We start from the raw sequence: 27,422 nt of genomic DNA on the forward strand, positions 1-27,422 counted from the left end.
TGGGCTAAAACTGAAGGGTTGAAGACGGCCCTGGGTACAGGTGGAACCCATCTGTCTTCCCAGTACCCTGGTCCACAGGGAACAATGAGTTGACCGTGTGTGGTCACTCTGTAAGAGAAGTTGAGGCATTGGGTATGTTCATGCTTCCCAGAACTGGGAAGAGCCAGGTGCGGCAAGAAAGGAGCAAAAGGGGCCCTCGGAATCTCATCGTCCAGAACTGCTGGCGTGGCCACCTCATGTCAGAGCTGGTATCTTGGTGGGTGGCACGTGCCAGTCCCACTGGGGAGAGAAGGAACAGGACCCATGAGAAATGGTAGGACTTTACCAGGCGAGCAAAGTTCTACTTACATCAGTAACTCGTTTTCCAAAAAGGCCACAAACATTCGACAAGCTGCTCAGAAAATCTCCAGTTTGGAGGCCCAGTTGGGACTACATTTAGGTAGACCTTACTTGGCGCAACTCATGGCTCTATCTGGATATATTTTTCAAGTGATTTCATTAGAATTTATATGTAGTAATCGTACTTGAGGGAAGTAATGCTGACTTTCTCAAAGCCGGAGTTTTGTAAGTCTGGTATCTTTCCAAATGCTATGTTTTCTCTCGTTTTGATAACTTCCAAACAAACACTGGCAAGCACATGGCCCTAGTCTGAGCTCCCCACAGAAGCACTATCCTGAGAGTGCGCTCCTCCAGGACGGAGCTGCGCCTGCCCTGCCCTATGGAACCACTGGCTGCGGGCCACGGTGCACTGTGGAGCGGGGAGTGTGACTTAGGGACCGAAGCTCTCCTCCTATTTGGGTTCACAGAGGTAAGTCTGAATTGCCACGTGTGGCTAGTGGCTGCTGCACTGAGAGCGCAGCCCTCTGGGATCGAGTACCACCTTGTTCTCGGCATCAGTTTGACCACAGCTGTGAGTATTTACTCAGCAACTACATTCCAATTCCCCCTGCATGCCAGGCAGGACACAGACAGGGGTATAGGGCTTCCAGAGATGGGAAGGAGCCGCTGGCCCATGTGCCCTGCAAGACCAGGACATCGGTGATGCTGGGGCAGCCTGGTCCTGGGTGTGGAGGGGACCCCACCTCACCCCATCTTCTCGCCCTTGGCCCAGCAGTCATGCCTGATGGGTCTTCCCACTTAGCGCCCGGAAGCTGCTTCCCAGACTTTACAGCAGCAGGCTCTGGGCTCCTGTTGACAGTGAAGGCTCAAATCCCCGTTTCTGAACCTACTGCTGTGGCCAGGGAGTCAGGCCTTGACTACAGCGCTCTATCCTGGAGGCCAAGGGAGCGACAACTCCACCAGAAAAGCACTTGGGGTAAAGGTGAAGCTGTGGGCAGCTTGGGAGTGAAGTCAAGATCATCCTTAGGGCTGGAATGGTAGAAAGTCACTATGAGTTCAAGGCCTTCCTACGGTACACAGTGAGTTCAAGACCACCTTGGATTATACTGAGACCCTGTCTCAAAAACCAAACCAAACCAAACCAGAGAATCATTAGGAAAAGGGCAAGTGCTCTGAGGTAGGGAGAATACTAGCTACGCATGATGCCATCACACAGGTTTATTTTCATTCCTTCCTTGTGGCACTGGGAGAGGGTGGAATCTCAAACAGGCTGAGCATACATATGCTCTACCACTGAGCGAGGCCATGGCCCTGAAGATCTAGTCTTGTTTCCACCTTCCAGAGCTTTGTGTCTCTGCAGGGAAACCGGAAGAAAACTGCTGGCCTGATCCACTGGCTAAACAGACCAGGAAATACCACCCCACAGGAAAAGCTCAATATAGTAAGGTCCAGATGGCAGTGATGGGGACGTTTATGTACAGACTTTCCTCTGCTATTGTCGACTTTTCTCTAATCCTCATAAAACCCCTGTGAGGAAAGATTACATCTGTGAAATCCAGAGAGTTTTGAGACGAGGCTGGGGCGTGGCTCAGTGGTATGCGCTTGCCGGGCATACGTGAGGCCCTGGGTTCCATCCTTGGCACTGAACACACATGCATGTGTGGCATATACAGTACCAGTCAGCTGATCAGGGTCACTGGATTTACAATGAAAGAGTGAAGATGTCACACCAAAGGTGGTGTATTCCACTTCGTTGTTTTGAAACAGGGTCCCAGGCTGGCCTTGAACTTGTGATCCTCCTGCCTCAGCCACCAGAGACCTGAGATGATGGGTGAGCGCTGCCAGGCCCAACTTAATACTGATTGTTTTGAGTGAAGGTGCCAAGGAAGTGCCAGTGACAGAAAGGGCCATCTGGGCTGCCCTTTTCTTGCTTGTAGCAAGCCATAGCATTTCTGTGAGAAAGACGGTTTCTCTGTACCAAGAAAGGAAATGACTCTCATCACCAGTGATCAGGCCAAGTACACAAAGGATCTGTACAAACAAACAAACTAAAATAACCCTTATCGCCTTGACACTGGCTTCCTTAGGATTCACAGCCCAGCCCAGACCTGTCTCATTCTTCACAAACATAGCAGCCTTGGTCTGAAAGGTTTACAAGCATCTGCACTGACCCTTTCTGTGGTCTCTGCTTTCCTGGAGGGTCCCGCTCGCGTGTGAGAATTAACAGAAGGTGTGCGCTCTTCTCCAGCTCCTCTGTCTTGGGTCACTTCAGTTCCTAGGCTCAGCCGAGTGTCCCTGCCAGAGCGAAGCTGGTGGATGGGTCATCAGCCCCGACACACTGCAGCTCCCCTGCAGACTCCACATGTCCCCCAGCACTCGCCTGTCACCAGCTGCGTGGTTCTTAGGGTCCAGCTGTGTGTGGTGTGAGAAAAAGCAGCACAGCCCATGTAGGGAAGGGAGACCCAACTGCCATCTGCCCCGTTCGAGGTGCCCTGTCCCCTTCTGCAGGTCAATCTGAGAGACGATGTGTGGGCAGTGTGACGCTTGAGCGCCAAATGAACTCGCCCAGAAGACAAAGAGCTGGAACAGCGCTGAAATGAAAAGACCCAGTGTGAAGAGCTGCAGCTGCCTCTGCCCTCTTCTCCCTGTCCTGAGGGTGGGCGGGCGGGCAAGCGGGCGACTGGGTGACTGGGCGCACTGAGCTCCGACTGCTGTGCGCAGAGAAGGGCAGTGGCCTGGCAGTGTTCTCGTTCAGCAAGCACCTCTCTTCCCTTTCTGAGCTTTCTGGTCTTCTCTTTTAGGGAGATAGCCCTAGACCTCTCAGCACCCTGGCTTGTCTCTCAGGGGGGAAAAGTTAGTGAAGCTTGTGGAAAGGCCTTTGCATGTGAGATCATTCAGCACCAGGCCGTGCCCTGCCCGTCCTCTTCTTGGGCTGGAGCAACATCAAGCTGACTTCTTCTCACTGGACAGGGAAGAACCTGGTGGGTTTGGGGTTTTTTTGGAAACAAGGTCTCACTGTGTAGTCCAGGCTGGCCTCAAACTTGCAGTGAGTCTCCTGCCTCAGCCTCCTAAGTGCTGAGATTACAGCCATGCGCCATCACGGCCAGCTTTGTTTTGCTTTTAAAGTAGTGAGAGTTGAACCTGGGGCCCTCATGCTGACCTACATCCCCAGCTGTTTTTAAAAGTTTGAGTCAGTCTTGTTAAGTTGTCAAGTTACACAGATTGGTCTCAAACATGAGATCTTACTGCCTCAGCCTCCCAGAGTGCTGGGATTACATGTGTGTGCCACATACCTGGTCAGGGACAGGATCTCCTAAATGGAGTGTGCCTCTCTCTCAGCACAGTGGACTGGATGTAGATAGTCTGTGCTTGGTGAGCAAGGAGGGATGATCTGCTTCCCTTGAGCTTCTTGGGTTCTAACAGACCACAGGACTGTGGCTGGGTCTGTCCCCTGCACCTGCTACTGCCCACCTCCTGCGGGGAAGGACAGGTCCTGCCCTCAGCTGACGATACAGTGGGAGCTTGGTGAGTGCTGGTGAAACGTGGGACACCAGTACTAAGAGAGGAAGGGAGGACAGAGGGAGAGTGACAGCGTGTCACAGCCACAAGTGGGGAGCGGGATCCTCACGTGCTGCACACAGGACGGATAATAAAGACACCAAAGGGAGCAGTGCTTAACACTGGCACCTGCATCCTGTCCAAAGGCGAGTCAGCCTCTTCTAATTTATAGTGACCCTCAGGTGATGACCGGCCTGACATATGGACAACTTGGGTCATTAGGCTAATGGAAGGCCACCTGTTATCTACAGTGTGTATTCAGGTAAACACCCAGATCTGGGCTGACTGGCTCACAACCAGCCATCCCTCGGGAACTGGGCCTGTAAGTCAAGGGTCAGCTGTGCTCTGCAAGCCTCCGGCCCTGACCCTAAGGTGAGTGAGTCTTACGGTGCCCTGTACTATGAACCTTGTGCTGGCGGCTGTGAGGAAGTCTGGCTCCTGCTCACCCCCAGCTCTAACCCCGAGAGTTCAGGATGGCAGGAAGGAGCCAGGTCTGCAGAGCCCCTTCCCTAGCGCACTGCTTGATCACGCACCTCTCATGAGCCTTTTTGTGGGTTGGTTTCACCTTCTCATTCACACTTTTTTGTTGGTGTTTTTGGGAGAGGGTCTCGCTATCGATTCCTGGCTGGCCTTGAACTATGTAGCCAAGGCTGGCCTCAAACTCACTGGGATCCTCCTGCCTCAGCCTCCCAAGTGCTGGGATGACAGGCGTGCCCCACCACATCTTCTCTGTTTCAAGTGTACAGTGTAGTGGGGGGCTGTTAGCACATTCATCGGGCTGTGCAAGCCTTGCCACCAATTCCACCACACTTTCGTTACTCCAGAGAGACTGGCCCTGGGGATTGCAGAGCTACTGTGCATCCCCAAAGGTGCACAAAAATCATGCTCTGGTGTGGACGCCAGGTCTCACAGGCACTGGAACCACAGACTGGAACCACCACGTCTGGCGCCTGCGTCCGGGCTGACAAGAACAGGCGCTGAGCTGGGGGTGGGGGTGGTGGGGATCTCTCCTGACGACACAGCCACCCTCACCATGGGGCAGTGGGCCTTCGTCCCAGAGACACGCTGGGCCAGGATGGCCACTGTCCTCTCGGGCTGGGCTCTACGGCAGATCCACCAGCTCTCCTCACACCGGGCGGGCCCGGAAACACAGACCTGTACCTTTACCTCCCACTCTACCATGGGCCTGTCCCGGGCCTGCCCTTGGCAAAAATACCCTCCTTGGCAACGATTCAGAAGCTTGGGATTGTTTCAAAGGCATGACCTGAAGCTGGGAGCAGTGGCACACACCTGTATTCCCAGCAGTCTTTGAGGCCGAGGCAGGAGGACGGCAAGTTCGAACCCAGCCTGGGTAACATGAAGACTTTGTGAGATCCTGTCTCAAAATAAAAAATAAAAAGGGCCGGAGATGTAGGTCAGCAGGAAGACCCTGGGTTCAATCTTCAGCACCACCTAAATAAACAGACTCAGAGTTTGCTCCTCCATCCCACTGAGATCAAGGGAAGTTTCCCTGGTTTCCACGAGGTCCCGTGGTCCTCCTGGGCCACAGAGACGGCACGCAGCACACTCAGAGGAGCACCAGGGCTCACACATCAATCAGGACAAGGACAACCTCAGAGGACGGGACTGGCCAGACCCAAGGCCCCACGCGTGGGTCACCACCCACCTGAAGAGACTGCAGAAAGCCAGTTGTGACAATGGGGAACTCTGACATCGTGCTAAGTGGCAGAGGTGTGGAGTCAGGAAATGTGATTTAACTAAGGAAGTTACAACCCATCCAACTCCAGAAGAGGGAGCTCAGTGTGCAGAGAGACTCGTTCGTGTTTCTGCCACTGTAGAAATGAGTAAAACGGGCCCTCTGAAAGGAAGACCTCGGTGGTAAAGGAGTGCTCACAGCTCTGTGAGCCAATGTGGAGCCTTCATATTACTCTCTCTTTGTGAATGTGTGGGGAGCAGAGGCCAGGACAAACTCCATTGTGAACTGTGTACATCAAGCACTTATGAGTTTGGTTTGTGGGAGTTAGTCTCCCAGAGTTCTGCACAGGTCAAATTGCGTCTCTGACCTGAGGAGGTGAGAACCATGGACATGATGATCTGCTGAAGAACACATCCAGGGAGCAGAGGGGGAGGGACTTGAACATCATGGCTGCAGATAGGAAGGACCATTTGAAGAGGATTCAGCCAGTGCTGGGCAGGACCGGCTAGTGGACAGGAGAGACTGCTGAGCAGGGAGGGCACAGGCTTGGCAGCCAGACTGCTTGGCTCTCACATTAACTTGCAACATGACCTGGGCAACGAGTGTGGCTTTCACGTGCCTCAATTTCCTCATCTGTGAAACGAAATAGCTACAAAGATCACATAAGAGAACCCAGGTTGCTCAGAGTGGAGCACAGCGAGCCCAGGTTGGCCCCAACATCACTGCCATCCTGGGAAGCCAGAGACCCCAGGAGCTCAGGGCCAGGCCCAGGTCTGCCTCAAAGGCCCACGCATTACGGTCCCTGTCGGCTTTCACTCCAAGGCCTCTGGTCAGCCACCCAGCCCCCAGATCTTCTGCAGAATTCAGAATGAAAGTGTGGTCTCGGCGGCTAGGGTGTTTTCATGGCAAGCACCTGCATTTTTGCTGCTGTTCAACCACTGTGTATTTTCCCCAAGGACCTACAGGCAATGCACCTGTCAGCCTGTGAGGACAGGACAGAGGGGAAAGATGTGCACCTCGCCCTCAGGAGGCCAAACTATCTGGGAAGTGAAAAACCACATGGCTGGCCATCTACATCCATTTCGGGATTTTGGCCAATTGTCTCTTTGGTACTTGATGTTTTAAGCTAGGAAGTCGCAGGAAAACACTCTGAACACTCTGCAGGTATCCTACACTCTCTTGCCTTCCTCTCTCCTCCCCTTTGGAGGTGCAGCACAGTGGCAGAACTCTGGACCTGCACCGTTCTCAGCCTGTGCTGACGAAGCCGACCGGTCAACCTCCAAGCTCCACTCCCATGGCTGCTCCAGCTGCCTGATACCCCAACTTCATCTATTTGAACCCAGGCTTCTATTGAGTTCCCTGGGGTCTGGCTGTTATAAAGCAGCAGGTGGGGGAGAAGCCCCCGGGGCCTGTCTTGGCTTTGTGGACAAACACCCAGGAGGCTCTACTCATTCCCGACTGGCTCCAGTTAACTGATCCTTCTGCTGCCTCGAGAAATTCCCAGCACTTTCGGGTAGGGGAGCAACAGGCGCAGTGTTTATTGAAAGCTACATCTGGCAGCAATTTGTTCACCAGCCACCAGCATCTATCCCTCCTGCTCTTCAGTGGAATAACCCACAGGGGCCTGTAACACCCCACAACAGCTCATTTGTGTGAGGCCTGCATTGTGTCGTCTATGTTCCTAATTACAGACCTGGGTTTATCAACAAGTTCCAGCATGCTAAGTAATTTCTTAGACTGCAGAGAAACTACAGGCACATGCCTGGGCCCAAGATGCTGTTACCAGCCACGGCCACCTGGGCTGAAAGAAAAAGCTCAGCCTGATCTCAGGATAACCTGTGAAGGAGTCTGCCAGGTCCCAGAAGGGGCCAGAGCTCTGTCCCGGAGAGGCATGGCCTCCCCCAGGCAGGAAATCTCTGTGCCTTAGGGAGAAAGGAAGCAGCACTGTGCTCCTGGGGGGCGGCGGGGGGGGCGGCACTTCCTTCTCTCCGTTTGAGCGGTAGGAGCTCTTTTCTGGTTTTTGGTTAGCTTAAGAGTTGGGAGCGAGTACAGAAAGCAGAGTATGACAAACCTGGGAGCCAATCTGGGGACCCGAATGTCATGATCCTTACTCTGAATTGCACACAGAGGAACAGAATTGTTCAGATTGTCTTGGCTTTGTGGACAAACACCCAGGAGGCTCTACTCATTCCCAACTGGCTCCAGTTAACTGATCCTTCTGCTGCCTCGAGAAATTCCCAGCACTTTCGGGTAGGGGAGCAACAGGCGCAGTGTTTATTGAAAGCTACATCTGGCAGCAATTTGTTCACCAGCCACCAGCATCTATCCCTCCTGCTCTTCAGTGGAATAACCCACAGGGGCCTGTAACACCCCACAACAGCTCATTTGTGTGAGGCCTGCATTGTGTCGTCTATGTTCCTAATTACAGACCTGGGTTTATCAACAAGTTCCAGCATGCTAAGTAATTTCTTAGACTGCAGAGAAACTACAGGCACATGCCTGGGCCCAAGATGCTGTTACCAGCCACGGCCACCTGGGCTGAAAGAAAAAGCTCAGCCTGATCTCAGGATAACCTGTGAAGGAGTCTGCCAGGTCCCAGAAGGGGCCAGAGCTCTGTCCCGGAGAGGCATGGCCTCCCCCAGGCAGGAAATCTCTGTGCCTTAGGGAGAAAGGAAGCAGCACTGTGCTCCTGGGGGGCGGCGGGGGGGGCGGCACTTCCTTCTCCGTTTGAGCGGTAGGAGGAAGGAGGGCTGCTGTCTAGCTAGCTCTCTAAAAGACTCAATGAATAAAGAGCTCTTTTCTGGTTTTTGGTTAGCTTAAGAGTTGGGAGCTAGTACAGAAAGCAGAGTATGACAAACCTGGGAGCCAATCTGGGGACCCGAATGTCATGCTCCTTACTCTGAATTGCACACAGAGGAACAGAATTGTTCAGGAGGGACAGAACATACACAGGAGTAGCATTAAGAGCCCAGTGGACTCACAAATGACCTTCCTTCCTTAACCTGTGCCCTGTGTCTAGCACCATGTACCCACTCACCCCCTCCTCTTTGGGGACAGTCTCTCCCCACCCCCACCCCCACCCCCAACCAGGTGGTTCTGAGGCAACTGCCAATCACCCCAGCCCACACTGGCCAATCAGAGCAGCCCTTCCTGAGTGACCATGTGACTCAGGGCCTGGCCAATCACAGACCTTATCTGGGATTTTCCCTTTTGAAGCCACTGAAAAGATGCTTTTATAGGAAGAGTAAGATTTTGGAAATGTCTCAGCCCATGTTTCTTGTTACACTCAAAGAAAAAGAAAAGAAAGAAAACTACTGGCAATGAAAGAACTGAATCAGCAGAAAGAGAGATGCATGATAAAAACAAAGATGGTCCTGACATGAAATTCCCCACTCTAGAATTCTTGGGACCACAAGTTAATGGCTTGGTTCCTTGAAGCAATAAATTACTGTTCTATGTTATAAAAATATAGCAAGTTTTTGGTTTCTGACATTCATAACCAGGTCTGGACGACCACTAAGAGTCTGCCATTGAAGATGATTGCTATGATGATCCTGAGCAAATGCAGGTGGATACTCTGAAAATATAAAGTGTCTCCATGTGTTGGACGGTGAGCACATGGCCGTGGGTGGCAGACGGGAGCCGGAAGCAACACTGACCCAATGTTGCAGGGATGGGAGGAAAGTTTCCATCGTGGAGACTAACTTGTTTATATCTCACTGCAAAATCAGGTATCAGTCCTCAGAGAGCAGTCCTCTGGCACACTCAAATCAGAGAATGGACCAGAGGAGATCAGAAACCACAACATTCGGGCATTAAAGACTTGCTCTCACTATGGCAGAATGGGAGGCTGGATGGATTCCGTAACCTAACCTCTAATCTGATTGAATTGGGGTTTCTGGTGCAGGTGTGGTCCAAACACAAATATTTTCAAAAAATACCCCAGGCCATTCTGATGGGCAGCCAGGGTTGATACCAACAGCTCTAATGAAGCCAATACTCTGCTTAGTAAATAAGGATGCAGAGGCCAGAGGTGTGGGACTATGACCAAGTCAAACGGCTCCTCTGGGATTAGAGCTGCAATCACCTCATCTCATCAGATTTTCCAAGTGAGTACCTAGGGCACATTGTTGCACTTTCTCCTAATAGAGATTTGCACAAGTGTAACATACAGGAGCTTTGAAGAGAGCAGCAGAGAAGTCAGCAGGGAAGAGGGTCCAGATGAGTGATAAACATAAGATTTCAAACTCAGTACTAACTGGGAAACACAAATCCAAAGCCTAATGCCTAGCAAAAATTCAATACTATGCTTGGTATGGTTGCATATCCTAAGGGCAAACTGCATATCCTACTGGTAATCATTGTGGTTGATACAAATGCACTGGAAAATGTCTGTCATGATCAAATAAACCTGGAGATGTACTTTTTCTTTGACCCAACAATTCTGACCCCAAGCAAAGAACTTGGAGCACATGCTCTCGTTAGGGTGATCGAATCCTCCAGAGAAGCACAAATTGGGTTTTGGGGGTGAAAAAAATCTTGGATGTTATAATCATTGGGTGCCCTCCAAACCTCAACCCGACCCAGTGACGTCCTATAATTAGGGTTAATATAAATTCTAGAATTTTCATATCACATTTTCCTCACTAAGAAGAGGAGGGCAATGAAAAAACATCGTGAGAAGCAGAGCTGGAAAAATGCTGCACAGCGCCCCAAGAGATGCGCCAGCCGGCAGTGAGGACCCAGAATGAGGCACTGCAACAAGTCCATAAGGGGAGGCTGGCTTGTGGGGCCAGGGAGCACCACATGGCAGTGGCCAGAGTGAGGCATGGATGCCTGCACACAGTGGCGGGGTGCAGCCTGAAGGCTCACATGGGCAGGTGGATTTACACCGTTCAGGGATCACTGCACTGAAAAGATGTACAGAAAAGCAGGGAAATGATCGTCACAGGAGTCTCCTGGGCAGCTACCTACCAGGGCCGTGCTCAGGGAGCAAGACCTCAGACTGGGGGAGGGTGAGACGGCATCCTCGGACCTGGATGGTTTATATTCCACAGTCAGTACAGGACACCTAGCATTTTATGCTGTGTGTGTGTGTGTGTGTGTGTGTGTGTGTGCATGTTTTGCAGATCATTCGAAAAATATTAACATAAAAGCAAGGGGGAAATTCTCTTGATCGTCACTTAAATTTTCAGGGAGGGTTCTTTGGATCATGTTACTCCTCTGCTCCCCAGTAATAACAAACTGCCTTCAATATGTGCAGTGTTTTCCCACCAGAACTTTCAGCGGCCCATCTGCACCTCGGGTGCAAGGAAAAAGCAGTGGCTTCAGTCAGAGGACTAGGACGGCAACGAGCATACCTGGGTCAAGGAAACAGCTTCAGCAAGAAGAGGGAACGAACTGGAGGAAGAAGGGGCAAACAAACAAAAAAGAAAGAAAAGAAAAACCAAAACTTAAGTCTGTAGTGAACAAGAGCAAGCTTTTTCTCTTGCATTATTCCTTCAACAGCACAGCGTAACAATGGTCTCTACAGCATTCATATGTTCTCACTTGTTGTAGCAGAGACAGCACACAGCACACAGTCAGATACCTGCAGGTGACATGCAGATTCCATGCTACTTTATCATCCCAGCATCCACCAATTTTGGGCCCATCTCCTTTGGGAATACATGAGGCTAACTAGAGAAAAGAATGCATGTCTCCTACTTCTTGGGGAGCCAATTTCAAGACAGACACAAATGTCCTCTTAAAAAACTCATTTAATCAAGCAGTTGTCACTGTTATATGTTACAAAGTTTATAGATTTTTTGGGGAAAGATAATATATATTCATATACCCCAAAACCAAAATCAGATTGGTTTTTAAATAGGTTTTGCCACAATAAATCCACCTATTGCTAATCCCAGGCACTCTGCTAGTCATTTAATATGAACTACCATTTGGACGGCTAGGGCTTGCATAAAGTTCAAAAAATATTAACATTCTCATTTAAAAACTGACAAGGGGTTTGCATTTGATTCATAAGCATTTATCTTATAAGAACAAGGGTTTGTATTGCCCTTCTAAGAGTTTCAGAGCACATCACACCACTTCCTCTGTTGGGTAGGTGTCAGCCCATGGCAGGAGCAGAAGGGTTTCTCTACTTTCCAGACCCAAATCCTCTGCTGCCCCAGAAGTCCACACTCCTAGCTGAAGACAGCAGGCATGATGGCGCAAGCCTGTAATCACAGCACTCAGAAGGCTGAGGCAGGAAGACTGCCATGAGTTCAAGGCCAGTGTGAACTACATAGAAAGACTCTGTCTCAAAAAACCTAAAAGGGCTGAAGACAGCTCAGCTGCTATTACCTTGGCCTAGTTCAGTTTTATGTCCACAGGTCACTGCTCAAAGAGAGGAGGAGGGAAGAAGGAACAGAGTATAAATAAACCAATAAATATTTGGACATGGACTCTATCTCTAAAAGCCTGGTTCTGAAATGGGGCTTTAAAACATCAGTTAGATGTTTATAGCTCAAGTTAAACAGAAACAACACAAGTATTTTCTGTGTGTTTTAAAAAAAATTTATGAAGCCAATTTTCTTTCTTTTTAATAAAATGTTAGGCAGAATTAGGTACAAATTTTTCCAAGGAAGATTAAGATAGAATAAACACAAATACTTTCAATTAGCAGCAAATTAAAAGAAAACAAGGGGCGAGAGTTTAGCTCAGGGGTAGGGCACACGCTTAGCACCGGTGAGGCCCTGGGTTCCTTCCCCAGAACCAAATCAAACAAACAAAAAGCAAAGCCAACACCCACAGCCCTCTCCTACTTGTAATTAGAAAGTCCATTGTTCTGTGCAGCAACAGTAGATGCAGATACTTCCAGTTTAACACAGACTTTTCTGTTTTATGATCAGAAGCAAGTGGTGAACAGCTCACTTCTTTTCCCAATTTAGGAAAAAGTTAAGGCCAGACAGGAAGTTATGTGTTGCCTGCCTTTTTCCCAATATAAGTCCAGAGATGGGAGTTGCAAATTCACCAGTGAGGAAAACTTTAACCCCATAGATTTTAAGAGAAGTCACTTAAAGAGTGAGAAAGTCAAGCACTGCCCCAGGATGATCTATACGGAGGAAGAAACCAGGGTCCCCAAGAATGCACCTGTCAGGAAAGAACAGCAGTCAATGGCAAAAGGGCTTCTGGGAAGGTTTGAGCTCAGGAGGTCACAGAGCAGCTCACTAAAGCAGGACACAACCGAGCACTCTCTCTGCCCCCAGCCTTAGGGACGATGTTTAAGCCTCACGACCAGGTAATGACTGAGCACAGCTAAGATGAACAAAGTTCAATTATCACGTCACTTCCTTTCGGACCCCCGGCAACCCCCTCTATAAAATGGGCCATCGACCCTTGTGGGTCTCACAAGACAGGACACAAAGGTGCCCTGGAGTTTACATATATTATTGCATCTGCTGCTCTTGGAACTCTGCAGCAGAGACCACACCTGCTGGAGCCATCTCTCCTCTCTTCTCTGACACTTGCAGAGACCTCCCAGAGCCCTCTCTGGCCTACATCTCCCTCACCTGACCCTTCCCGGCCCTGCAGAGGCAATGGAACCATCTTTGCATTGTCCCACACCCACTCCAGTCACCCTGGAAGGCTTGGCCTGACCCACTGTGGTTCCCACACCACCGTCAACTTGGCAGAGTTGGCAAATATATGTTGGCTGCTAGGAGCTGTGACAAAACACCAAGAATATTTCATTTTAAAACATAAACACCTTGGGAGATTTCACATTCCCCTCCCATCCTGTCCCCCCACAGCTGAGAACCACGAACCGATTTAATTTTACAGTCTCAAAGCATGGAAACTCCCCAAATTCAACACATCACAGCTGTTAGGCTTGCAAATGAGAAGGGTCAGCTGTGAAAATACAGCCCCTAGAAAAATAGGCCCCAGGCCAACAGCAAGAACACCTCTGGGGAGCCCCCACTCGGGCCATGGGTGGCAGGAAGTCAGCCTGGCCATGCCCTGGCCACAGGCTCTGCTTTCCCACCCCCCAAAATCCATTTGGTCTTGAAATTCTCACTCAAGATTTGCTCTTGAAAAACCCCTCTAGCCCAGCAGGATTCATCCATGGATTTTACCAATGTCATCATCTAAAGGCATACACACTTCCAATCAAAGCTTCTGACCTGGCCAGGCAAACCGGTATTCCATTCCCTTTAGAGACCAGAGTGTCTGCTTATTAAATTTGATTGTTTAGTTGGTCAATGAAATCTTAAAGCTAAAATATTCTGAGCTGTGCATGGTGGTACATGCTTGCAATCCCAGTACTTTGGGAGGCTGAAGCAGGAAGATCACAAGTTCAAGCCCAGCTTGGACAACCTAGTGACTCAGCAAGACCCTGTCTCAAAATAAAATAGGGCTGGGGACATAGCTCTGTGTGAAGACCCTGGGTTCAACCCCCAGAATAGGGGTGCTGTTGGGCTTCATGAAATAATGAAAATGGTATCCACAGGACTCTAAAAGCCTCAGGCAGGGAAATGGACCCACTGCTCAGGGCTGGCTGGATCCTTGGCCACTACCATCAGATCAGCATACTCAGGTGATCCCCAAAGAAGCCTTCGAGGGCAGCAGGACCTCTGTGGGGAGAAGGGACAGAGCGTCGAGGGTACTGAGAAGACACAGTCGAGTTTATACACACCAAGGGCCTGCTGCTTACATATGGTAACAGGCTGTGCGGGTAGAAAGGCGCCACCATGTTGATGAAGAAACAAAGGCTTGAAGTCCTGTGACTTACTGGGGAAATGTGGGCATGGCTGGAATTTTAGGTAGCACGATGGAATTAGCTCGCTATCTCATCATAATGGCGCTGCGTACACAGAAGAACATGTGTGTGTGTAGCAGTTTCTGATGAGGATTGGTGGCGAGATGCCAGTGTATATAAAATGTGCTTTCAAATCCTTTGAGGAGAGGAAGAGCAGGTGTGAACCATCAAGTGGGTGAGCAAGACAGCAACAAACCATGTGCAGCAAAGAATACTTGCTAAATCTGGGTGGAAGGACTATGGACATTCATCCACCTTCAGTTCAGATTTTCTGTGTGCCTGAGAATTCTGAAACTAAAAAAAATCTTGGGAGAATTCTGTGTTAAAAGGGCCATTAAAAAAAATGTGACCCAGGTTGGGATTTGGATCTTCAAAATGCTCGCTGAAATTTATACAAGTAGGCAACAAAGTGCTGGCCTCTTCCCGGACCCTCCCTCCATGGCTACAGCTGACATCTTGACCCCATCTCCTCTCAGAAGGCACCCAAGGGAGGCAGTTGGGCAGGGACCCCATTGGTTTGCCCTGGATATTTACTGGCAGTCATGGTGCAAGAAAGGATATGGGCTGAGCAGAGATGAATGCTCTGAAAGCTGAGGCACAATGAAGTCAGAAGAGACTGGTGTCATGATCTAGGCAGAACTCATGCTTTCCAACAGTGGGCTAATGACCTATGATGGCTGGTCACAGGCAGAGAGAGCTGGAGGAAGGACAGAGCGATCAGGAAGCCCCCCAACTTTGTGCTGAGGGTTAGACACCCCTCGTGGGCTTTTGAGCACCTTCATCCATATATAAAGCACATGGCCGGTCAAGTCACCATGATGGCAACCACTCAGTGGTTTTGGGACACTCACAGCTGTACAACCATCATCACTAAGGCCAGATGTGTCACTGCCTCCAACAGAAACCTTTGCCTATGAGCATATCCCCCCAGATCTTCATTTCTGTACCCCAGTGATCATTAATCTATATTCTGACTCCATGAATTTTAAAATTCTGGGCATTTCATATAAATGTAGTCCTACAATAGGGCCCTCGTGACCAGTTTAACTTAGTACAATAGTCCCAATGTTCATCCATAATATCATATCAGCTATTCTTTCCTTTTCACTGCCATATAATACTCCATTGCTATTCTGATGCAATAGCCACATTTTATTCATTCACTGATCAGTAAGTGGCTATCTGTGTTGCCTCTACTCTCTGACTATTATGAATAGTCTTAGGGGCATTTATGTACAAGTTTTTAAACTTAATTTTTAACCTATAAAAAAACTGTATGTATTAACAGAGTGTCCTGAGAGGCTTTGATGCATACACACTGCATGATGTTCAGTCAAGTTAAACACGTCCATTTGCTCAAACATTTGTCATTTCTTTTTTTTTTGTACCAGGGATCGAACTCGGGTCCTTGTGTTTGTGAGGCAGGCGGCTGAACCACTGAGCTAAATCCCTGGCCTCATTTGTCATTGCTTAATGATATAAACATTCAAAATACTTCAAGTGTTCTAAGTTGTATCCAAATTTTATGTGCCCATGTTTTGATTCCTCTTGGCTATACATCTAGGACCAGAATCCTTGGGCTATATAATATCCAGGTATTTAACTTTTTTTTTTTTTGGTACTAGGATTTGAACTTGGGACCTTGAACTTACAAGGCAGGCAGCGGAACCACTGAGCTGAATTCTTGGCCCACTGCATTTTAAGGAATTGCCAAACTTTTCCAAAGCAGCTGTAGAATGTTACATCCCTACTAGCAGTGTATGATGGCCCTAATTTCTCTCCATCCTTGCCAACACTTGTAACCGTTAAACCATTTTCATGTTAGTCACCTTACTTCTCTAGAAAAATGCCTGTTTGAATCCACTGCCCTTTGCAGGAGATGGTGTTGAGGATGTAATCCAGGGTCTCACACACGCAAAACAGGTGCTGCACACTGAGCTACATCTCCAGGCCTGTCCATTATTCAATTACGTCATAAGTCTTTGTTGCTGAATTCTAACAATCCCCTGTATGTCCTGTCCCTTAAGAGATACTTGATTTGCAAAAAGATATTTCTTCCCATTCTGTGGGTTGATTTTTAAAAATTTTCTTAATGGCATCTTTTGAAGAACAAAATTTTAAATTTTGATGCAGTTCAATTTACGTTTTGTCTTTTATCAGGTGCTTTCTTATTTAACTGCTCATGGTTACTGTGGAGAGTAGGAATTATTAATCTTGTTCTACAGATGAAGATGATGAAGGTCAGTGAGGTTAAGTAAATGGCCCCAGTCATACACAGCCATGGCCTGAGGTCCTGCCAGAAGCAACCATGCAAGCAGAAAGAATAGGAACTCGGGCTTTCCACCCAGGCCAGGGACTGCTACTCCTATGCTCCCAAGGTTCACCCTGTGATGTAGCTTATTTTTAAAGAAACTCCTCAGACATTAAACATTCAACTGTCTAAAGAAACTGCCATTACTCAAAAAAAAGATAGTGTCGTTGCTCATCTTTAGAAGCCTGCCTGAGTTAGCAGCATTTTTATCAAGCACTTAATTAGGATCCATGATTGAAACACATAGTCAATGTTTAAAACTATTACAGTGAAAGACACATTGCCATTAACCCCCCTCAAACATGACCCCCCTTCAAACACACAGCCTGTTCTTCTCGCCACTTTCTGGAGCAGTTCTGGAGCTCGTCTTGCCTGAGGGTCTTTAGCTGCACTTTTGTGGCTGCCTGAGTAACCTCAATCGATTCAAAACACTGGACTCTCATGGTCATTTTGACGTTTGGGCAGAGCCAGAAGTCACACAGCGCCATGTCCAGCAAAGAGGCGGATGAGGACATGCTGTTGTATTGTTATGAGCCTGGCCTTCTGTTGGGTGATACTCGGCAGCTTCTGTCAGTGTTTCTTTTCTATCACAATCGGCTAAGAGCCTCACAAGCGAGGTCTTCCTGGAATTGCTTCAGAAAGTGGAAAGAACAATGAATGGGTCAATGTGTCCGAAGTGAGGGAAGGAATGTGGGGGATTCGTGACAATGTCGCTTACTGTAATAAATTTTAAAAATTTAAACGTCCACTGCGCACTTTCACACCTTGTACATCAGTGTGGACCTGCATTTATGAAGAAGGCCCAGTTCCTGGGCACCACATATGAAGAATGAGCCAAGCTCCAGGCTATACTGTATCATTGTGCATTTATATATACAGCACCACTACACCGTCTCTTAAGATAGCATCTCAAAGTAGATCCCAGTTTCAAAAGATATCCAAAATGTTTCTGGCCATGGCAGACAGATAAAACATATACCAGAGGACATTTATAAAATTTATAGAAGATGATCATTTTGATACATTTTTAAACACTTGGATACACAAACTGACCACCTTTCTCCTTGGTCAGATCTGGTGATTCTGAGCTATAAATGATTTCACATGGTTCAAGACTCTCATTTTAGTGGGGAAATCGGCATGCCCATGTTCTGACCCTAATATTCACTGTCTCTGCTTAGCTTTCGGAGTTGATGATTTCTCCTTTCGCTCTCCTGCAGGCCTCCAAGTGGACCACACCAATCCAAGACTCCTCTTGTGCGGGGTGGGGAGCAGGCTCAGACTTCACTCTCTCATCTCTAACTGGATCCTTCTCCAACGCCAACTTAGCTAACATCTTAAATCCCTGCCGATGACTCTGACAGCAAATAAAAGGGACACATTTTATAAAGCGAGCTCTGAATGAGATATTGCCAAACTTCATTCCAAAAACCAGCTCTAGTTTCTAAGCTAAGAAGTAGATGGCTCTCTGCCTGCTGTTTCTGCCTCTCCTCCCCTCATTTAGGAGAGAGGGCCAAGGCTGTGTCTTGAGGGACTGTTGCACAAGGAAAAACTGGGGCAGGGCATGGTCCCAGGATGGGCCTGTGGAGGGTGGAAGAGAGCAAGCCGAGCATTCTGGGAAAGAGACTGGACTCACTGTAGGCCAGGTCAGTTCCCAGGGCGATCTGGTCTCTCTCGGCTGGAAACGGGGCCGAGTGCTGACATGGGGGTTTCCCACAGCTTCTACCAGCCTCCAAAGGCATATTTGTCATCAGAGGCTATTGATGAAGCAGTGCATAAATATCTGACTGTTATTAAATACAAAACAAAACAGAAAAATATTCCACGGGAACCAAATCAAAACCAGCTGTGAGGAGGATAGGCCAAAAGCTCAGTGTAAGAGCAAAAGCCCTGGCTGAAGCACTTGTTGATTGTGTTATTTACTTGGCTGCAAGAGGATCTACAGTGCCTACGAGTCATACATCACATGACCAAAGCATTCTTATCCAACGTCCTCGCTATGCAAGAAACAACCATTCTACTCTACTCTGGAATTCCAAGATCGCAGTGGATGAGTCAGAAAGGGGAATTTTAATTCAGGACTGAACCATCTGGTCAGCCCCGTTTGGGAGTCTGCCACACTGGATTCTATCTTACAGCCTATGTGATAGTTGGCGCTAAACTTTCCTTTTAAATGATCATTTGTGAATCGTCAGATCTGCAGAATGCAAATTCTCTTTTGCATAAAACTTCACAAAAATACAGATTAACCTAAGGGAGTGCTGTGAACGCAACTCAGAAATCACAACTGAGTGACACACATCAAACATTGGCAGTGTAGTCAAGGCTAGGGAATAAAAGAAAGCCAAAGGTCAGTCCTGGAATCGCAGAACTCCCAAACTTTCAAAACTAAGGAGGGGCACTGGGGTAGGAGACCGGGAATGTGAACTTCTCAAGGACATACCAGCCCTGCTCTTAAAAATCACTGTTTTCTCTTTAGACTCAACTTGAAAATGTTTTGGCATTTCTCCCTGCACACTGCTGAACCCACACTTGGAACAAAGTAAATACATCCAAACCCTCAGTACTCTAGTCACAGAATGAGGAAAAATCCCAGGAGGATAAATTGTAAAAACTGTAAGAAACAGGCTCATGCATTCACATGGTTTCCTCAACAATGCAGCAGCCTTTTAGTTTTATGCTTGTGTCCTCATGCGTACACGACACATCTCAATTTGATTTTCATCCTTCTCCCCCTCCTCCCTCTCTCGCCCTCCCCACCTCTTGCTCTCCACCAGAAACTCATCAATGGGTTCTGATATCTTGCTCAGTGCTATGACCCAAGCTTAAAAGAAAAACTCAGAATCAAAGAGACAGAAATGGGGAGACAGGATGACCAACGGTTGTGCAAGAAAGGCTGAACAAGCAAAGGCCTGGAGCACCTGAGCTGTCCATATTTATTGGTGACATCATAGGCAGAGGTAAAGGGGCTCTGTGAGAGGACGTGTAGTTGCTACGGACAAATTACTGATGTAGGCCAGGCTTGTAAAGGAAAGACAAAGCATTCTTGAATTAGGAGCAGAACAGAAAATATATAGGTTGTGGTTAATAACTAACCTTGTCTTTTTAAAAAAGGAGGTTTTAACTCTGGGAATGGAATTTAGGCGTGAGTCACTTTGACCTTGACATGTAGGCTTCAGCCAGATGACCTTCTATAAACAAGCCAATTATAGGGTTAACTCTTTACAGACTGCACTGCTTATAGCCTGCTTGGGGCATAATCAATGGGGGTGTTCCCCCACAGTTCCCTTTCCATCGGAGAAAGATCTAGCTCCCTACTTCCTATAATCTATCTTTTGTTCTTTATTTATATTTCAGGTTTCTCATATTAAAGAAACCAGGTAATACTGAAGCTTGTGTATCTGATTTATTTCACTTAACATTATGGTCTCAAGGTGCATCTGATTTTCTAAAAATGACTAAAGCTGCTTCTTTATGGCAGAGCAGTACGCCACTGTGTGTAAACAGATTTTCTTTATTCATCTGCTGATGGACATGTAGGTCACTCCCAGATTTAGCTTTTGAGTTGTGTTGCTACAAAAGGCTACATGTATTATGGCTTGTGTCTAGATATCTCCCCAAAGCCTCTTGCAGTCATAGAGGGGGCTAATGTATAGTGTGTGGTGCTGGTAACAAAGGTGTGTGATTACTAAGTCTGTTCACTGATTGGTTTGGCAGTTTTGGCTACGACTAAGGGTGTGAGTGCTACATCTGCCTTAGGGTGCGTAGGCTGCATAAAATATAAGGGACAAAAAAAGGACTAACATGCTCTTGCCTTCCTGCTCTGCTGTGGACTGTTTCTCCTCTGTGACGGCCCTCTGCCATGCCACCCTGCCTTGGAACCAGCCGATTATAGACTGAAACCTCTACAAACTGGGAGCCAAATAAACCTTTCCTCCTTTTAACTTTGGGAGGTAAGTATTATGTCTCAGCTATGAGAAAAGTAACCAAGACAACACGGGTGTCACTCTAATGTGATGGTTTTACCTCTTTGGGAAGATATCCATAAGGAGAACAGCTGGGTCAAATGGAATTTCTAGTTTCAGTTTTTTGAGGAAGCTTCATATTGATTTCCATAGTGGTTATACTACTTTACATTCCCCAAAACAACGTTGCAGCAATTGAAAAACACTTCTTGAGCTTCTGAACAGAACCATGCCTTGGATGTCCTACAGTTCATCACCTTAAGGCCATTTCTTTGGGTTCCAAACAGGAGGAAGAGATCTGGGAGGAATATGGAGTTAGGGCCAGTCTCTAAATATCCAACTCCATTCTCAGTTGGGGCTTTGAAAGTAAAGAAATTCCTAAATTTATATGGCAGCCTCTGAAGAGGGGAGAAACTGAGCAGGGCCTTTCTCCATGGAGCCCTCTACACTCCATGGGCAGAGTGTGGCTGTCATGTGGCAGCCAGATGGAGTGCAAATACTGTCCAAGGCCCCTTCTTTAGGAGATGTAACAGGGACAAAGGCAAATGGCAGATCTGTGGAATTTAAAATTTTTGATCCTACAGCTTGAGATTCAATTAATCTAACACATTTCAGAGAGAGAAGGAGAGAGAGGGAGAGAGAGAGAGAGAGAGAGAAATATGGAGGCTAGCCTCGAGCTGCTGGGGATCCTCCTGAGACTCCCCAGTGCTGGGATTGCAGGCAGGTGTGTGTTTCCTGGTTCTTACCACACATATTTCTCACTTAATTTTTTTTTTGGTACCGGGTATAGAACCGAGACTTTGCACTGGCCTGTCCTCACTGTGGTAAATTCAAGAGGACAGTTCTCCTTTATCTGGCAGTGTCAATTTACCAGACCTTTCCTTCCTCCCAGCCCCGTCTCCATTCTCAGTGCCATCCAGCCGTCCTCACTCTCACACTCTGTCACCCCCAAGTCATCAACCTTTGTAAGTCTGGTTCCCCAGGCCTGATCCACACCCTGTGTCTCAGCTCCTCCACCAACAAAAATTCCTCTGGTCGTTTTCCATTAACCTCAACAGCAACATGATCAAATCTGTAGCCCACCTTAAACTGCTGCTTTACCTGGGGTTTGCGATGGGGGAAGGAGGTGGGCACACACAGCTGGGTCATACCAGTCAGCCTCACTAATCTGGAACCCTTCCAGACCATTATTATGCCCCTTTCCGTGAAAATAAAGGTACTTGCTGTCTCCAGTAGGGATCTGCTTTGCATTGTTCTTCAAAGAGAACAATAATTTGAGGGAGACAGACTAAAGAACATGTTACTAAATGACACAGCAAACTTTAAAACATCAAAACTTCTTTAAATCAAAAGAATTATCTTGCTACAACATTGATAAAGCCTGAAAGTATCACGCTAAATGAAAGATGCCAGGCATAAAAGGTCATACTGTCATACTATCTGTGTGATGTGCCCAGGACAGAAAGGAGACTGCTGTGTGCCAGGGGGTGGTGAGGGGGACGGAGGGTGACCACTTGGTGGTGTGAAATCTGTTTTGGGAGTGATGAAAATGTTCTAAACCTAGAGAATGCTAAAGGTAGCAGGACTCTATACTAAAAACACGGAACTATACACTTTTAGAAAAGGATGAGGTTTCTTGCTCATGAATTATAACTCAACAAAGCCGAGACTTAATAAACATCTTGATTTCAGGCAATTCTGGCTTCAAGCCATGAGTCTGAGACACAACGAGATGACTCAGCCTTGGAGGCCAAATCAGCCCAGAAGGCCCCAGGTCTCTCTCTGGTCCTGCCCACGTCCAACTCTGACTTTTAAACAGCCTACTCCACCTTTAATTGAGGGCAGCTTTTCTTCTCTCCCAGGAGCTTTCCTTGCTGTCCCGTTCCAGGGCAGCAGCAACTGCCTCTTAGCACTTGATATGTAAGGACAAATGTTCTTAATGACATCAGCACTCGCATTTACATCTCTGCTTTTCACACTGGACTAAGCCCACCAGGGTCAGTGTCTCGTGAGTTACTGACCCTGAGTTCAGTTACCAGCAGTGTCTAGCACCAGGTTTTCAAAAGATGCTCAGTAATGTTTTTTAATATATATTCAGGGCACTTGTCCAGTACACATAAAGCCCTACATTTGTACTCCAGCACCACTCTAGAAAAGGAATACAGCATTGTCACATATAACCATCTAGTTCAAACATCTATTGACATTTTTCCAATTCCAATCCTGAATGATGAAAACAGCTGTGGAAGAAAGAACTTCTGAATGTGTACGTCAGCTAGATCAAGGTGTGGCAAAAGTGCTGTGGGGGGGCGTGGGGGGAGGTAGGCGTGTCCTGTTAACTACAAGATCCTGGACACGTGCAGAACAGGTCCCCAAAGCTCTGCATATGGATTTCTGGGAGAGCTCAAGCAGGTGTGAGAGGATGGTTTAGATCTGACATCAGCCTGAGGTGTCTGCCTCTCAGGACCCGGATGTAGAAGTTTTCAAGTTTTTCCTCCAGATTCGGACAGCTTAAAGAAAGGCGGCCATGAGGAGCGATGCCATCATAATGTTCCACAGTAGCCCACGCTATGTTTCCCAGACGCAGTGTGTACTTTTATCTTTGCTCTCTCCCTATTTTTCTATTAACTCAGTCCAAGCTTGCTCTGCAGAGCCAGTTTCTCGCCCACTCTTCATTTTTACTCTGTCGAATAAACTTTGCCACTGCTTTTTGCTCATTTTGTTCATTTCTTTGTTCAAGGTGAAAAGAACCTAGAATCCAACTTCAGAAGGACAGACAAATAATCTAGAGCCCAGTAACATTTAGTTGGCAAGTCTAAGCTGATAGCATCCTCATCCCCTTTCATTTTTTTATTCTGAGACAGAGTCTTGTTAAGTTGCCAAATTGCTGAGGCTGGGCTCTAACTTGTGATATTCCTGCCTCAGCTTCCCAGAGGTTGTCACAATTTTTTTTTTTTTTTTTTTTTTTTTTTTTTGGTGAGATAGTGTCTTGCTATATACTTCAGACTGGCTGGAACTCACTATGTAGCGCAGGCTAACTTTGAACTCTCAGTGCTCTTCCTGCCTTAGCCTCCTAAGTGCTGGGGTACAGGCATGCACCACCATGGCTGGCACAGTTGTCTCCCCAGTGTCAGGGGCCTTGCACATGCCAGGCAAGCACAGGACCATTAAGCTGTATCCCAGCCCTTCACAGAAGACTTTTATGCTTTTAAGTTTTCTATCAAGTGCATTATCTATGAAATTTTGTTTCTCAGATCCAGCTAAACATCACTATTAAAGAATGTGGTCCTAGATGTGCCAGATCTAATACTTTCAAAGATGTTGGAAATGGAAAAATTCATATTTTTATGTAAAAATTATGATTTTTCAAATAGGGCAGGCCAAAAACACCACTGCTGCAAGCCATATCTGGCTCATCGGCCAACCAGTTTACTATCTCTAATCGGAAATGTGATGCGTGGTTTGTGATTGCAAAACTATAAACATAACTTCAGGGAGGAAAACTCAGGCTTTCAGGAGAACCCGTGCCCCTCCTTCCCACCATCTCTTTTGTCATAATTGCTCCTTAAAACTCCTTTTCTTTTGTGAACCTTTAAAAAGACTATCAACATTTGACCAACCAAAATGCAAAATGTACCAGGCTTAATCATGGAATCTTGAGCACCAAAACAAGAGGCATAAGAAAAGATTTCAGTTCTAAGTCGAGTACAGATGTGCTATCTTGCTTTCCCAGTGTGTGTGAAACTCTCCCCCCACCCCTCCTCTGCTCCATACTCCCAGGACTTGGACTCCAACTCTGCCACTGAGAGCAGAGCCCTCACAGCCCGGCTGCTCCACCTGTGACCTCCATCAGCCCGAGAATGCACATTCCACCGGGTGTTCCTGAGGAAGAAAGTGGCCGATGGCCTTCCTGCAGGTCTCAGAAATCAAGGTTTTCCTGAAGCGGCTTGCAGAAACACGAGGGCCACATCTCACTCAACAGGTTCTTCACCCAAGTGACAAGAAGGAAAAAAAGCTGACCTATGAGATGTTGCTCTCACTCTTGTCATCCCATTTGAGGGGAATCGTACATTTTATCAACTGACCATAACAGCTCCACCATGCACACCATCCCCCTTTCCAAGAAAGTGAGCATGTGGGAAAACCAAAGGATAAGCTATGTTTTAAACTCAAGTTTTTTTGGAAAAAAAAATGATGCTGTGACAGTTTGTAATAGCTAAAACTTGGAAACAGCCCAGTTGCCTGTCAATTGGAGACTGGATAAAGAAGATTTAAAAAAAAAAAAAATGGAGCACTACTCAGCCATTAAGAACAAGAAGCTAGACACATTTATAGCTAAGTGGATGCACATGGAGGCTATACGCTTAAGTGAAATAAATAGGACACGCATGTGTAAACACCGAATAGGTTCTCTTGTATGAAAAACTAAAAGTATAAATAAGGATCAAAATGTGTAACTGACAATGTGAAATAGGAAGAAAAGGTCTAAAGGAGCAGGGGAAGTGGGAGGGGTAGGGAAAAGGAAAGAAGGGAAAAGAAAAAAAATAGAAGAAAAGGAAAAATGATGCCACAGTACCGGAAGGGAAGATACGCAAAATATTCTGAGAAACAACGCTACCTCTCCCCAGGTGTGTATGGGGCAGCTCTTCCCTAGTCAAGTTCAGGGCTCGAGAAGGCGGAGCAGAGTGTGACAAAGCCAGGCACGCACAGCTACTGAAGAGGACGAGCAGAGCCCAGTGCCTGCCATGTCACGCATGCGACGTGTGGCAACCAGAGCCAGCTGTCCAACGGCCACACGCACACCCAGCTTTGGCAAGGCCAGCTGCACAGGAGCCAATCCCCTGCACTTCCTCCAGCAGTGCACCTGAGCCTGGGGCACCTGAAGGATAGCAACCTACACACACGCTGAAAGCGGTCTTCTGCAGTGACCAGAAGACTTCTTCAGTCATTTGTGCTCTCAGAGAAAAGGTCAACATTAAGTACTTCCTTCTTTCTCCACAAGGACAAATACCAAGTAGGTTTTGGTCCCCGGCCCTCACAGAAAGCTTGCTGTGTTCTTACCTCGGCAGCCTGGGTTTCCTGATGCAGCAATGTGAGGCCCGTCAGGTCTTCTAAGAAGGAATGTGAAGAGTTAAACACCTTTGCCAGGAAATTAAATCCTTCTTGTTCATATTGATCAAGTACCTGTAAAAATATTTTATTATTAGAAAGGAAGATGCAGATTTGAAATGCACACTGAAAGATTTTCATTTCTAATAAGGATCTGTCAAAAAAAGAAACTAAAATTAAAATTTAGAATAAGTAGAATAATACAATCTGCTAAGTAAAAAAAAAAACCAAACTGGGAAATTTAATATTCTTCGTCCTCCTCCTTCCCCTTATTAGAAGGAATATCATCTTCCAATTCAGATGCCAAACTTTCCCAAATAAAGTAAGTTCCACACAAATTCACTAACAATTCTAGAAGAACTGAGGTTACTGGTTCTAATGTTCATTTGTTAGAAAAGAAATCACAGATAAGGGATGAGCCAAAACACAAAAGAATCAAGGGAAAGGGAAGGACAGAAGGTTTTTGTTACAAACATGACATACCAGCTAGCTAGATGTTTTTAAAAAAAAATAATTAAAAAATGGAAAAATAAATGTCAACAGGCACTTTACAAATAAGGATATCTAAAGGGTCAAAAAACAAATGAAAGTTGCTCAATGTCACAAATCACCAGACAAATGAAAACTAAAACTAAAACCACAATGAAATACAGTAAGTCCCCAACTTATGAACGAGTTCCATTCTGGGAGAACGTTCCTAAGTCAAATCATTCGTAGGCCTGACAAAGTGAATCTTATACTATATTTTCACTTTTGCTTTCAAGGTTGTTGCTTTATGCTTCCTAGCAGTCCCCTTTACGTCACAACTTTTCTCCTTCCAGGCTCTGACTGAGCAGTGTCACCACTGCACTGTACAATGAGCACACAGCAGCACGACTGTGACTGTGTCTGGGACGCACGTGAGCCACTACCGCGATCTGTCCGCATTTATGAATGCTGGCAATGCAAGGTCCATTTGTATCTGTGAAAGTTTGCGATTTGAATGTTTGTAAATTGGGGACTTAACTGTACCACTTTGAATCTTCCCAAAAGTCTAAAATGAAAAGACAGGATATACCAAGGATATAGAACAATCGGCACTCTCATGAAAATACAAAACGAGATCATCGCTTTATAACTTATGTGCCCCATGATCCTGCCAATTCTACTTCTAGATACACACCCAGCAGAACTGTGCATATGTGCGCCAGAAGACACAAAAACAAGCACAGCACATCAACTCATAGTACCGATACTCCTGATAGCCTCTTATGTTTCCATCCTCCATTTACATGGGAACAGCTAGGAACAACATCCACACTCTTTCAACAATGTTGCATAAGGGAAAGGAGAAGCAGAGTGTGCTGTATGACATTTGTATAAAGGTGAAAACCACCAGGTGAAATGAATCAGTGGTTTTAGGATTCAAGACAGCAGTAATCTGTGGAGAGATTATAACAAATAGGAATGTCCAAGGTGCCAATAATGTTTCTGTATCTGGGTATTGGCTACATAAGGTGAATGTTTTGAGAATTCATCAAGATGGACACGTAAGATTTGTGCACTTTTCTGTATATATGCTATCCTTCCATAAAGAGTAGACAGTAAAAGGGCCAGCAGTTTTTTTGTTGCTGTTTTTTTATGGTTTTTGTTTTTTTTTTTTTT

The 27,422-nt window shown here is 46.9% G+C and overlaps 1 protein-coding gene and 1 long non-coding RNA gene across 5 annotated transcripts in view; one reads left to right on the forward strand and one right to left on the reverse strand.

Annotated features, from left to right (window-relative positions):
* Atg7 (autophagy related 7) overlaps positions 1–27,422 on the reverse strand; it is a 217,464-nt gene that overhangs the window by 69,562 nt on the left and 120,480 nt on the right. For all 4 annotated transcript variants that reach the window (XM_010631430.3, XM_010631416.3, XM_033759762.1 and 1 more), the window contains one exon: positions 25,731–25,853. In XM_010631430.3, coding sequence (XP_010629732.1) covers positions 25,731–25,853 — 123 coding nt within the window. The remainder of the gene's footprint in view (positions 1–25,730; positions 25,854–27,422) is intronic.
* Positions 14,426–17,975, forward strand: LOC104867124. Its single transcript, XR_781679.2, has 3 exons — positions 14,426–14,568; positions 16,554–16,633; positions 17,925–17,975. It is a non-coding gene; the product is annotated as an uncharacterized LOC104867124 (long non-coding RNA).

Source organism: Fukomys damarensis, unplaced genomic scaffold, assembly GCF_012274545.1.
Source record: "Fukomys damarensis isolate Sample0158 unplaced genomic scaffold, DMR_v1.0_HiC HiC_scaffold_37, whole genome shotgun sequence".
In the NCBI taxonomy this organism is placed as follows: domain Eukaryota; kingdom Metazoa; phylum Chordata; class Mammalia; order Rodentia; family Bathyergidae; genus Fukomys; species Fukomys damarensis.